The following is a 14,010-nucleotide window of genomic DNA, read 5'->3' on the forward strand; positions in this document are numbered from 1 at the left end:
ATTCTTCCTTTGTCACAGTTCCTGGTGGTGAATGTGAGACCATTCGTTTGCTTGGTGGAAGGAATATAAGACCAAGAATCAGAAAGACACGGTATGATATCCAGCCCTGCCAACTTTTTTTTTTTTTTTTTTGGGACAGAGTCTCGCTTTGTCACCCAGGCTGGAGTGCAGTGGTGCCATCCCGGCTCACTGCAACCTCTGCCTTCCGGGTTCAAGCAATTCTCCTGCCTCCGCCTCCCAAGTAGGTGGGATTACAGATGCGCACCACCACACCTGGCTAATTTTTTGTATTTTTAGTAGAGACAGGGTTTCTCCATGTTGGCCAGGCTGGTCTCAAACTCCTGACCTCAGGTGATCCGCCCACCTCGGCCTCACAAACTGCTGGGATTACAGGCATGAGCCACTGTGCCCAGGTTTTTTGTGTTTTTTTTTGTTTTTTTTTTTTTTTGGGTTGGGGGGAGGGCAGAGTTTTGTGTTTTTTTTGTTTTTTTTTTTTTTTTTTTTTTGGGTTGGGGGGAGGGCAGAGTTTTGTCACTGTCACCCAGGCTGGAGTACAGTGGCGTGATCTCAGCTTACTGCAACCTCCGCCTCCTGGGTTCCAGCGATTCTCCTGTCTCAGCCTCCCAAGTAGCTGGGATTACAGGCATAGTCCTCCATGCCTGGCTAATTTTTGTATTTTTAATAGAGACAGGGTTTCACCATGTTGGCCAGGGTGGTCTCGAACTCCTGACCTCAGGTGATCCACCCGCCTCGGCCTCACAAACTGCTGGGATTACAGGTGTCAGCCATTGTGCCCAGCCTTGCCACTTTTAATAGCTGTGTGGCCTTGGGCAACTATTTAACCTCCAAATATGTTTCCTCCTCTGTAAAATAGGAGTGATTACATCACAGAGAATTGCTCTGAAAATACTTACAATTATACTCATTTGTTTCCTGGAATATGTACCATGGGCCAGTCATTGTTAAATAATTTATATATCTTCACAGTAGCCCTATGAGTTAGGTGCTCATATCATCTTCATTTCGTAAACGAGGAAACCAAGGCCAGAAAGGCTAAGTAACTTGCTTAGAGCCACACAGCAAGTAAGCAGTCTGCAAAAGCAAGAGATAATTAAGGGCTTCCTCAGATCCAGAGTGTGTCAAAGGTGACATGTGAGCAGGGACACCTGGGGGCAGGTGCTGCTGAGCTGGCCTGCCCGCCCTCCATGTCTTCCCTGTCCCTTTCCTCTGTGTCAGGGCCCTTGCCCTCCTGGGACGTGCCTACTTTGTGCTTTGCCGACCCTGCCTTTGATTATCCTGTTCTCATGCTTGGTATTCTTCCCATCATCTCTCTGTTTATTAAAATTACACCAATTTTTCAAGCCCTAGCTAAAATATCCTCTACAAAGCCTTTCCTTATCCTTCTTGGATAAGGAAAATGACTGGAAGAAGGGCATTTCTTCCTATTTTGTGTAGAGTTTGCCACCTCCTGCCTTTCACTGTATTACTGGTCACCATCTTCATCAGTGCTGTAACCCATACCTTTCTGTAAGTCTTGACATGCACAAAACGCTTTCACACAGGTTGTGCCATTTGCTCTTGTGCAGAAGCTTATAAAATAAGCAGGAAAGGAACTTTAGTCCCATTTCTACAGATCAGTATTTCTTGAACACCTACTGTGCACCAGGACTTTGTGCTAGGTGCTAAAGTTAAAAATGGTAATGTCTCCAGAAGCTTGATTATCCCACTTTTACTTTTTGTTGTTGTTTTTTATCTGAGGTAGAGTGTCACTTTGTCACCCATCCTGGAGTGCAGTGGCGTGATTTTGGCTCACTGCAGCCTCTGCCTTCTGGGTTCAAGCTATTCTCCTGCCTCAGCCTCCCAAATAACTGAGATTATAGGCACACACCACCAACTCCTGGTTAATTTTTTTTTTTTTTTTTTTTTTTTTTTTTAGAGATGGGGTTTCACCATGTTGTCCAGGCTGGTCTTGAACTCCTGACCTCAAGTGATCTGCCTGCCTCGACCTCCCAAAGTGCTGGGATTACAGGCATGAGCCACCACATCCAGCCTATCCCACTTTTACAAACACAGAAATTGAAACCTAGGCCAGGTGCAGTGGCTCACACCTGTAATCCCAGCACTTTAAGAGCCTGAGGTGGGTGGATCACTTGAGGCCAGGAGTTCAAGACCAGCCTGAACAATATGGTGAAACCGCATCTCCACTAAAAATACAAAAATCCACCAGGCATGGTGGCACACGCCTGTAATCCCAGTTACTCAGGAGGCTGAGGCATGAGAACTGCTTGAACCTGGGCGACAGAGGCTGCAGTGAGCCGGGATCACACCACTGCACTCCAGCCTGGGTGACAAATGAGACTGTCTCCAAAAAAAAAAAGAAACCTAATAAAAGTGGCCAGCTGTCCCACTGAACATCTGTTTTAGTCCCTGGGACTTGCCAGGCTCTTTGCCACCTCTGGGCCTTTGCAGATGCTATTCCCTCCACCTGCAACATAATTCTTTCCACTCCGGCCAAGCTCTACTCATCTTTCAGAGTTTAATAAAGGTGTTGCTTTTTTCAGAGAGTCTTCCACTGATCACCCCCTGCTGCCGAGTCTAAAATAGGCCTGCTAGTCTCTTATGGCACTCCTTTGATTTTCTTAGCAGCACTTAACACAAATAGTAATTTTTATTTTACTTTTACAGATGTATTTGATGTCCCTCTATCAGACTGTATACTCCATGAGGACAAGGATGTTGATGTTTATGTTAACTCTTACACACTCAGTGCCTGGCACCATGCCTGACCCAGAAGAGGGACTCGAGAAATAAAGTGTCAAATGAACGAATGTGCAGACATCAGCCATTTACTCAGCTTAGTAAATGCCAGAGGAAAGGCTAGAACCCAGATTTTCTGAAGCCCAGTCAACATGGACCTCCCCGTGTTCTCTGACACCACCCATGACCAGCCTCCACTTGCTAAGTTGCACAGTTACAGGGACTAAGAACCTCAGTCTTTGTTCTTTTTATGGGTTCCTAAGACATCAGCACTGTTGGGTATGTGCGTATTGAGGATTTGAAGGGTGGATATGTGTGTGGAAGGGTGGACAGAAGGAATGAGAGACAGACAGACAAGCAGAATGCCAGGATAATCCACAAAGGGGCAGGAGATGGTCAATGTATGGAAGCACAAGGGGGCACATCGGTCATGCGGTAAGCACCTGCACTGCGGCAGGCCCTGTGTTGGAAGGAAGTGGCAGTGTGAACATCAGCCTAGATATAGAACCTCCACTTCCACCCTGATTAAGATCTAAAATTAATACCCTATTCTAGAGTTCTTGGAATAAACCTTCCATTTTGATAGGTCTTAAAGAATTTTCATTTTTATACTTCTGTCACATTATATTGGAACACTTTCATTATACATGAAAGCAGCTTTTATTTCTTCTTACTCCAGGCAGCCTGTTACTATAGCAATGTTGGAAGTATTTTGAGGTATTTTTATACAGTGAGTTCTACAAACTCTCTGCAAACTGTACATAATGTTTGGTTGAAATGGGCTATCATATCCAAAATTGTCTCTCTTTTTTCTTTGCATCCTTTGTTAAACTTCTGCAAACTTTGCTGTAACTTAATTCCTGAAAATTAAAGCTGTTATGTTTAGAAAAAAAATAATAATTTGAGGCAGGGGGGTTGTAAATATATTTGCCTATGAACATTGAAAATAGCTCCAAAATAATTTGAACTTTATTTAGGTACCATAAAGATATTATTGCTTCTTGGGGCGTTCTGGGTTTTTTTTTTTTTTTTTTTTTTAATCCAGAAAATGAGGTGCAATCATAGATTTCTTCTGTGTGTCTGCAGGGTCTAGACAATTTCAAAGTGAAACAGAAGTTCTTCGCTGGCAGCCAGGAGCCAATGGCCACCTTTCCTGTGCCATATGATTTGCCTCCAGAACTGTATGGAAGTAAAGGTGAGACACAGATAAAGGAAAACCATGGGTGGATATGCATAAGAAAAACAAACAGAGCCCAGGAGAAGCCTTTGGTCTCAGTGGGATCCGGGCTCATGGAACCCTCTGGAAGCTCAGGTTTGCAGAGAGACTTGTGCCAGCCTGTCTGGGGCCGTGTAGCCACTAGTTAGTCTTGGAATCCCTTTGTACTCCTATAATTACTATACAGATCCTTCCTGATTTACAGTGGGGCTACATGCTGATAAACCCCTCATAAATTGAAAATATCATAAGTCAAAAGTGCATTTAATGCACCAAACCTACTGAGCATCATAGCTTAGTCTAGCCTACCTTAAACATGCTCAGACCACTTAAATTAGTCTACACTTGGGCAAAATAATACAAAGACTGTTTTATAATAAATTGTTGACTATCTCATGGAATTTATTGAAGACTGTACTAAAGTACTGTTTCTACTGAATGCATATCACTTTCACACCATCATAAAGGTCAAAAGGTCATTAAGCCTAACTATTAGAAATTAAAACCAAGAAATGTAACAATAATAAACCTATTGTAACATACATTTATGCCAGGCCCGGTGGCCCACACCTGTAATCCCAGCACCTTTGGAGGCCGAGGCAGGAATATTACTTGAGGCCAGGAGCTCGAGGCCACCTTGCCCAACATAGTGAGACCCAGTATGTAAAAAAAAAAAAAATTGTTTTAAATAGCCGGATGTGGTGGATCATGCCTGTAGTCCCAGCTACTTGGATGGCTAAGGTTGAAGAATCACTTGAGCCCAGGAGTTTGAGGCTGCAGTGAGCTATGATTGAGCCACTGCACTCCAGCCTGAGTGACAAGGCAAGACCTCAACTCTAAGGAAAAAATAAAGTTCTTATGACAATTTCCAAAAAGAAGAAAATAGCAAGGAAAGTGGTATTTTATGTTTTTGCAAGCCTCTTTATGTGCATCTTAAAAGGTGACACCTGAATTCTCATTGCTGTGCTCTCTTTGAGGGTGTTGTGATATCACATGATATAACCTCTCTATACCTGTGTAAAAATGAAAGTGAAAACAACAAATGATGGCTTAATACTACAATGAAAATAATGTTGACTTCACAGACCCTCCCAACCAGCACGCTCACAAACCCTTAAAAGGGAGGTCCCCAGGGGCCACACTTTGAAAACTGCATGCATTGAATCTTAAGGGCAGTCACCAAGTATCTTTCACAGTAGAAGCACAATAGGAATAGCTGCAGAAGGTTCAGATGTCCTCAGAGGAAGGCAGGCTGGCATCAGTGTACCCACCTATGTCCGGCCTGCATGTATCCCAGCCTCACAGGCTGCCCTGCTGCTTTTATCAGCCCTGAGAATATCTGTCTTTAAGGTGGGTCCACACTTAGCAAACTCAGACAGGATGAGATATATAATCAAGACACACTTAATTTAAAATGGCAAATTACATCACCAAATCAGCATATTCTCCACTGGAAAGGAGAGGCCTACATGAGTAACCAAATTATAATCTGCAGGTTTCTGAGCCAGTGTTAAATCTGAACAGAGAAAAGATTTTTTTTCAATTGGCAAATTTTAATGACATCAGTCATTGATACCCCAAAATCTCCAGTTCTTACCAAGCTCGGCCTTGCCCAGTAGGTTCCTCTGTTCCCTCAACAATGTTTCATGGGATCTCACAACTTCCCCACCCACTAACCATTCTCAGCTTTCATGGTGAACCAAGCCTCCTCTGTCTGATGAGCCCTTTCTTAGATTGTGTTGACACATCTAACAAAGTTAATCCTATCTCATGCTGTTCAGTGTGCCGTCCTGCCTCTTACTGGTAACTTTGTATTTCTCTAATCAATAGTTTGATACTAAGTTTCAGGAGGCATTCTTTTTCTTCTTTCTAAAGTGTGGAAATTCCCTATAGCCTTTCTGTTGAGTCCTCCAAATTTGTTGTGTATTCATGCATATTTCGTTTTCCGTAGCAAGACTATCAGGATTCTTTTCAGAATTTAAAGCAGTCTGTCAGCACCTTACCTGCCACCAAAAAAAAAACAAACAAACAAAAAAAAAAAAAAAACAGGAAAAGCCTGCTTTAAAATCAGGCCATGTTTATGTGCCAACTCCACAACTTGCTAAATAGACTTGGACATTTAGTTACTTTCTCTAGGTTTTAGTATCTCTGTCTACACAATGAGGAACTATGAGTACCTACCTTATAGGGTTATTGAAAAGATTAACTGAGATTATCTATAAAGTACTTATCTCAGAGCTAGCAGTCAATAAACATTAGCTGCTTTTATTGTAATTGTTATTAAAATGCAAAGTTCAGTTCCTGGCAACAGTAGATGTTGAATTAGTGCGAATTCCCTCCCCTTTTCCGTGGTGAGCTGGTGATTTTTAAATATCTAAAGCTTGTGCAAGTCTGTCCCTAAACCTGTCTACCTCTTCTTCCCTCTTTTGGCTTCATGCTACTTTTGTCTTTTTCTCCCCTTATCTGTTCTTCAGGTTCCTTTTCTTCCTTTTCTTTTTCTTTTTTTTAAACCCAAGTTCTCCTCCTCCCTATTGGAAGTGGGGACTGACTGATTAGGCTTTATCTGCTGGGGTCTGGCCTTGGGCCCTGCACTTCCCACCTCCAACCCTGCACCCTGACTGGATTCTACCGCCTTCATTTCTTTAGTCCTAATCTTCAAAGGACTAAGAAGGCAAAAATGGAAGCGCTAGAAGAGCCTTAAAAATGTTCCAAGGTCCCTTTCCTTCCAGTAAAGTAAGCATTCCCAGGAACTTAGAAGTTTACAACTAGCTATAGTGTCTTAGACCATGGAATGATAAATCTTTTATTTGGCCAGCAAGCAGAATGCTTTCCAGTGTTTAAATGAGTTTTGTTTGTTTGTTTCTTTAGCATTTCCTTTGAAAGGTACATATAATCTCAGGGTATGCTTAAGCTAAAATAATAATTTTTTTTAAAAAATAGATACATACAAGAGAGACTGGAGCATTTTATTTAATATTGGTACTGTTTTGTCTTCTACACTGCCTCAGTTGCATGTAGGACAATATTAGTAATTCAGTATCACCAGTTCATATATAGCCAACATTCCTGGGGAGCCGTATGGACTATAGAAAGGCATTTACCAAGATTGAATAAGTGAGTGGTTAAGCACATTTGAAAAGCACTTCATTTAAAAAAGTGATCTTCAAGCCATTGTAACACCTCCAAGATCTTGTCAGTGGTTTTTTTTAAAGACAGAAGACTGTACAAAAAGCTTAGCAAAGGAATATACTGCTGTGAATGAAGTAAAGCTCAATGCAAGAGGCTACCAGGTATCTTGAAACCAAGAAAATGATCAAAGGAAAGCAAAAACTAAGACTCAGCTACCAGTATACCTTGCTTGGTGCAGTAGTTGCTGTTTATTCATTCTCTCCACAGATCTCTATTGAGAGCCTGTTGTGTGCAGACACCATCTAGGTACTTGGAATATGTTGGCAAACAAGACAGGCACAAATCCTTACTCTCATCAAACTTACATTCCTCTTCTGAAAAATCATACTTAACCAAACCCATTTTACTAATAGCAGTCATTTTAAAAGAAGTCCTTTTTTTTTTTTTTTTTTTTTTTTTAAGATAGTGTCTCACTCTGTCACCTAGCCTGGAGTGCAGTGGCATGGTCTCAGCTCACTACAGCCTCACACTGCTGGGCTTGAGTGATACTCCCACTTCAGCCTCCTGAGTAGCTGGCATTACAGTGTGTGCCATCATGCCCAGCTAATTTTTTAAAAATGTTTTGTAGAGATGGGGGGGTCTCACTGTGTTGCCCAGGCTGGTCTTGAACTCCTAGGCTCAAGTAGTCCTCGTGCCTCAGCCTCCCAGAGTGTTAAGATTACAAGTGAGAGCCACCACACCTGGCCCAAAGAAGGCTTTTATAAAGCAAAATCACCACCTTTTAAAATCTAACACAAATTATTTCCATATGTCCCACTTGCTGTGTGACCTTGATTTTGAAGAGGAAGCAAAATAGATCAGTGTGTAATCTTAACCTTTCTTCCAAGGGCATCTGCTTTGCACTCCCTTCTTAGCTTCTATTCACTTTGTTATCTTATATGCTATTGAGACAGTAAAGGGTGAGAAAGTAATGAGCTAAGGGTGAAATAAAGCCTATCTTATTTGGACTTAATAAATTGTATGACTCCTTTAAGTAGTAATTGAACATGCAAAGCTTCAGAGGTGTTAGTTATAGTCTATTAAGGAGGTTGTTTCATTTTCATTATTTTTTAAAAATACACATATGAGTTCTTATATAGTATTTTTTCTTTCAAATTTTTGGCATAATTCCAAATTTACAGAACAGTTACAAGAAGAGTACAAAGAATTCCCATATACTCTTTACCCAAGTTCTCCGAATGTCAATATTTTATCACATTTACATCCTCTCTCATATTAACTTTTCTGATCTATTTGAGAGTAGCAAACGTGATGTCATTTTATCCCTAAATACTTTCATTGTATATTTCCTAAAAGAAAGGCATTATCTTACATAACTACAGTACAGTGATCAATATCAGCAGTTAACATTGATTCAAAACTATTCACATTTCATCAGTTTCCTCAATAATATCCTTTATAGCAAAAGAGAAAGTTATTGAGTTATTATGTCTCTTTAGTCTCCATTAATTTGGAACAGTTCCACAATTTTTTGTTTCATGACATCAACACATTGCATAGCATGGACCAGTTATTTTATAAACTCTGAGGAACATTCTACTTTGGGTTTTCCACTCACCGTTTCTTTAAAATTAGACCTAGGTTATGCACTTTTACCAAGAATACCAAAGAAGTAATGTGTTCTTCCTGGTGCATCATATCAGGAGACACATCCTATTGATCTGTCTAATTACTGGTGATGTTAACTTTGATTGATTAGTTAAATTGGTGTTTACCAGGGTGTACATAATTGCTAACAAGTATAATTTCAAAACTTTAAAAATTTAAGTGACTGAAACTAAATTAATAAACTGTAAATGTAGTTGTTTAATAGAAGAGGTCCTTAAAAGCTGTTTGGCACATGAGGTATGCATAATGTAGATTTAGCACATACATAATATGCATAATCCTCCAAAAGGTTTTAAAACCATCGGTTCCTAAATGGTCTAACCATTCTCCCACTGCCTTATTAATTTTAAATAGTCCCCTACATTCAGATAGTAGCAGAATAAACTTTAGTCTAAACCTGTTAGAATTATTGCTAGAGTCCAGAATCATAAAGTATTTTTCTAAGGGAAACAAAGTTGATTGGATTATCCTTTCCAAATAAAATGCACAAAAGGTATATTGCTTTAAATTGTTGGTATGGCCGGGTGTGGTGCTCACACCTGTAATCCCAGCACTTTGGGAGGCCGAGGCGGGCAGATCACTTGAGGTTGGGAATTCAAGACCAGCCTGGCCAACATGGTGAAACCCTGTCTGTACTAAAAATACAGAATTTAGCTGGGCATGGTGGCACGTGCCTGTAATCCCAGCTACTTGGATGGCTGAGACAGGAGAAACACTTGAACCTGGGAGGTGGAGGTTGCGGTGAGCTGAGATCCTGCCACTGCACTTCAGTCTGGATGATAGAGTGAGACTCTGTCTCAAAAAAAAAAGAAAAAGAAAAAATTGTTGATGTGTTTCATTTTTTAAGGACCTGTTTTTGAAAGGTCTTCAGAAATGAAGCTTTTTTTTTTTTTAAATTAAGTACCCCAAAACATTTTTTAGAATGATTTTGGCCATCTCTTTTAGTAAAATCTATTTTTGTTTCATAGCGCAAACAGAGGGCTAAAAGTAAAGTACGAGTTCAGCTTTTAAAATTACTTTGTAATCAGGAAGCTTAAGGAAATCTAGGATTGAAATTGATTCTTTTGAAATAAAATAAGTACTGAGTTTCAGCAAGTTGAATTTATCCTCACACCAGTTAGATGGTTCTGTACTGCTGTATATAGTCACAGATTAATATGTGCAGTTCACAGAGAAAGGTGTTAATGGGTTTCAGATAACATTGATACCGCAATTACAAATAATTGCATTTCTACTAACTTGGTAAATCAGTGCAAAACACCTTAGAGCTTTCTTTAGCATTTCTAGCTGGCATGTCTCATACATTCCTTGATTTCAGTGTAGGCCAATGTAAAATGGCATTGGATCTTTCAGGATAATTGGTTCATCTCTTTGGCATTCCACCCCGCCCCCACACCCTACTTTACTTATTCCTGGTATAAGAATTAAAAAGTGACTGCTCAGGCAAAGACAGTGACAGTGGCTTCTGGAGGTCATACATCAAGTTTCGCATAGAGATGACAGTGGAAAATGTATGTGTGAGTGTTCGGGCCTGGGGGTGAGAGCAGAGTTGTAAGTCTGGCCATTCTTAGAGGGTTGGAGAAAAGACCTGATTACCTGGCTAAACAGGATTTTGTACTTCACTTGGATTTATCTGATTATTCAAAAAAAAAAGAAACTGTTAAGACCTACATAGTACATAGGGTGACAGTCCTTATCCTCTGTGAATTGAGGGAGGTGAGTAATCGCAATAGCAGCTAGCATTCATTAAGTATGTTTGCTACCAGGAACTCATATGAGCACTTGGCATGAGTTAATTCATTGTATCCTCACAACCCCATGAGGCAAGTACGATAGTACAGTCCCCAATTTCTAGATGAGGAGTCTAGGGCACTCAGAGTAACTTGGTCAAGGCCCCACTGGCAGTCTGGTTCCAGTGCCCACACCCCCTTTCCTGTTACATGGTACTACCTCCCCGTGGAAGGCTAAGTTCTAGAGTTAACAAAGAGGCAGAAGAGGCACACAGTATGACCACAGGGAGAGATGGGACAGAGACTCTGTATATAAAGAGATCAAAACCGCACGGGCTGTCATTTTCATCCTTCCAACCATGGCCTTAATGTAGGCCTCCTCTTTCTCACCCAGCCTTGCTTGCTTGTTCACCTTCCCAGTTCTGGTCTCCTCCCACTGGAAGCCATCCTCTACAGTGCTACCACGCACATCTGGTCATGACCCTCCCCTCCTTTAAATTCTTCCACTAAAGTCCAGAAAAAAACCAGCTTCCCATCCCCTGTAGCCTTGAATCCCAAACTCTGACTGCATCAAGATCATCTTTAGAATTTGATAAAAATGCATATTGCCAGGCCACAACCCAGACCTACTGAAACAAGATCTCTGTGCATGAGTCCCGGAGAAATGTTCTCTAACAGGGTGCCCAGCGTTTCTCATGTCAGCCAGGTTAGGGGACTGCTACACAGACATGGAAAAGGTCAGAACTCCACATCTGTGGCATGCCTGTTTGTCTGTTTTCCCCACTGGACTAGAAGCCCTGTGAGGTTTCATGCGTGGCTTATTCTCCTCTATCCATAGCACCTAGCAAATCTCTGGCACCTAGCCAGCATGCAACAAATGTTTTGAATATGTGCATGAATTATTACAAGGCAAGTTGTCCTCTCATGGGACAATTTAGGAGGATTGCTTAAAGCAGGTTTTCTTCTCAACCGGTGAATATTAATGCTGATTTCCAGGAGTGATGAGTTCAAAGAACCACAACCACCTTCTTTTCTCCTCCTATGATTATTTTTCTAGCTTTGCCTCCAGGTAGTGATGGGCTTTTCAGCCAACTATAGACATTCTACTCGTTTAAACAGCAGAGTTTAGTTTTTGTATTGGAAAGGCCAAAAACTCAAAAAGCAGAGCTACAGGGAATTTGCCAACAGTGGTTACCAGGTCCTTGCTTGGTCATTTATGACCTAATTTTGAGGGAAAGGAGTAAATGCAACAGTGATCTTTCAGTTACTGGCTGAGTGGTAAATGCTTGCATCAAAAATGCTGCATTGCTGAACAGTATGCACTAATAGCACTCATATCTCATATAGCAAGAATCAGGTGTCGTTGGCCTTGGGAATGAAGCAGAGCTGATGTTACCCAACAGAATAGCATACAGGAAAAGATGGGTAAATAACTGAAGTCCAAGCACAGATGGCGTTTCCAGTGGAAGAGAGCAAGGGCTTATTGAGGCCAATGAGTGCAATGGGGAGTCGGAGCGGTTAGCCCTGCCAGGCCCTCAACTTCTTAGGAAACAAACATGCAACACAGACCCAGGTGTATGGCTCTCTAACAAGCTTGTTTAGTTAACAAAGAAGTATTTGATTTCATGCTTTCAAACCATCCCAAAGCCAGAGACGGACAGTGTTCTGATGATTTGCTGCCATCTTTAGTATTTTTTCCTACCTATCCTGCTGGGTGCTGCTGTTCGTATGATGGCTCTGAACAAACAGTGAGGCTGCAAGAAGACAGCAGCAGATACCATTGTTTGCCAGACCTTCCTGTGACCTACCATCTGCCTCTGTTCAAGAGAAAGGGAAAGGTTGTCCCAGAGGCGAGTTTGCAGTGGGAGACACTACTTTAACTTGGTGGTCCAGGCCAGACCCGCCAAGAGGCAGTTTACAATACACATTCCAGCCCCTTGAAGTTTCTCTGTAACACTTACCAAGACAATAATATGGGGTGTTATTTTTAATCCTTGTGATGTATTTACGATCTACCCATATTACAGTTCTTTTGAGATGGTTTGACTCTAGCAGTGACAATGTGTGGTAAAAGTGATTTGTTGAAATGTTTTCAATTTCTGAAACATCAGTTAAAATGAAGAAAAGTTCACATTTATTGAGCACCTACAACAGGAGCTTTCACCGATGTTCTCATTTGTGCTCCACAGTAATCCCTGGCAGTTGCTAACGTAATTAATTCCCATTCCATAGAGGAGGAACTTGATACCATAACCCATATGCCTTCCCTAGGATATTAAGAGGGACAGAGGTAGACTTGACATGGTCCTCAGTGTTCTTTCCATTGTACCATACCCAGGCGTGTTGCTTTCTTCAGCTTTGGTCTACAGTTATTTATACAGAGACCTTCATGTTTCATAAATTATTAACCCCTAACAATAGAACAAAAACATTTTACAGATGTGACTCTGGGCCTCTTGGTTACATTTGACCAGCTGAGAGCTGCACCTGTGGCTGTGTCAACCACTACTGTTGCTTTCTTCTGCTTCCTAAAAGAAGAAACGAATTGCTGCCCTTTGTTAGGCCTTTTCTGTCTGCCGGATACAATGTCTATGTGGATTTTTCTCAGTCCTCGTGACAGCTCCACAACATAGGTACAGATAAGGAACCTGGGGTTTAGGTTAAAGTGATTTGTCAATGTGACACAGCTAGTAAGTGGCAGCACCACGATTCACCCCTGTGTCTCTGACTGCCTCCCTGTATTAGTCCGTCCTCACACTGCTAATAAAGACATACTGGAGACTGGGTAATTTATAAAGGAAAGAGGTTTAATTGACTCGTCATTCCACATGACTGTGGAGTCCTCACAATCATGGTGGAAGGCAAAGGGGAAGCAAGACATGTCTTACATGGTGGCAGGCAAGAGAGAGCTTGTGTAGGGGAATTCCCCTTTATAAAACCATCAGATCGGGCTGGGCGCGGTGGCTCAAGCCTGTAATCCCAGCACTTTGGGAGGCCGAGGCGGGCGATCACGAGGTCAGGAGATCGAGACCATCCTGGCTAACACAGTGAAACCCCGTCTCTACTAAAAATACAAGAAAATTAGCCGGGCGTGGTGGCAGGCGCCTGTAGTCCCAGCTACCCGGGAGGCTGAGGCAGGAGAATGGCGTAAACCCGGGAGGCGGAGCTTGCAGTGAGCCGAGATCGCGCCACTGCACTCCAGCCTGGGGCACAGAGCAAGACTCCGTCTCAAAAAAAAAAAAAAAAAGAAAAAAAAAAAAAAAACACCATCAGATCTTGTGTGGACGTATTCACTATCATGAAAACAGCATGAGAAAGACCCACCCCCATGATTCAGTTACCTCCACCAAGGCCCTCCCACAACACGTGGGAATTATGAGAGCTGCAATTCAAGATGAGATTTGGATGGGTACACAGCCAAACCTTTTCATTCCCCATGTTCACTCACCCTAGTGTCCTGATAGGAACTTTTGCTAAAAGCTGTTGTCTGAAGGGGAAAATATTCTGGGC

General features: G+C 41.8%; 1 protein-coding gene across 2 annotated transcripts in view; it reads left to right on the top strand.

Annotated features, from left to right (window-relative positions):
- TDP1 (tyrosyl-DNA phosphodiesterase 1) overlaps positions 1-14,010 on the top strand; it is an 85,917-nt gene that overhangs the window by 71,508 nt on the left and 399 nt on the right. For both annotated transcript variants that reach the window (XM_037984378.2, XM_037984379.2), the window contains exon 15: positions 3,844-3,952. In XM_037984378.2, coding sequence (XP_037840306.2) covers positions 3,844-3,952 — 109 coding nt within the window. The remainder of the gene's footprint in view (positions 1-3,843; positions 3,953-14,010) is intronic.

This window comes from Chlorocebus sabaeus, chromosome 24 (assembly GCF_047675955.1).
Source record: "Chlorocebus sabaeus isolate Y175 chromosome 24, mChlSab1.0.hap1, whole genome shotgun sequence".
Taxonomy (NCBI): Eukaryota; Metazoa; Chordata; class Mammalia; order Primates; family Cercopithecidae; genus Chlorocebus; species Chlorocebus sabaeus.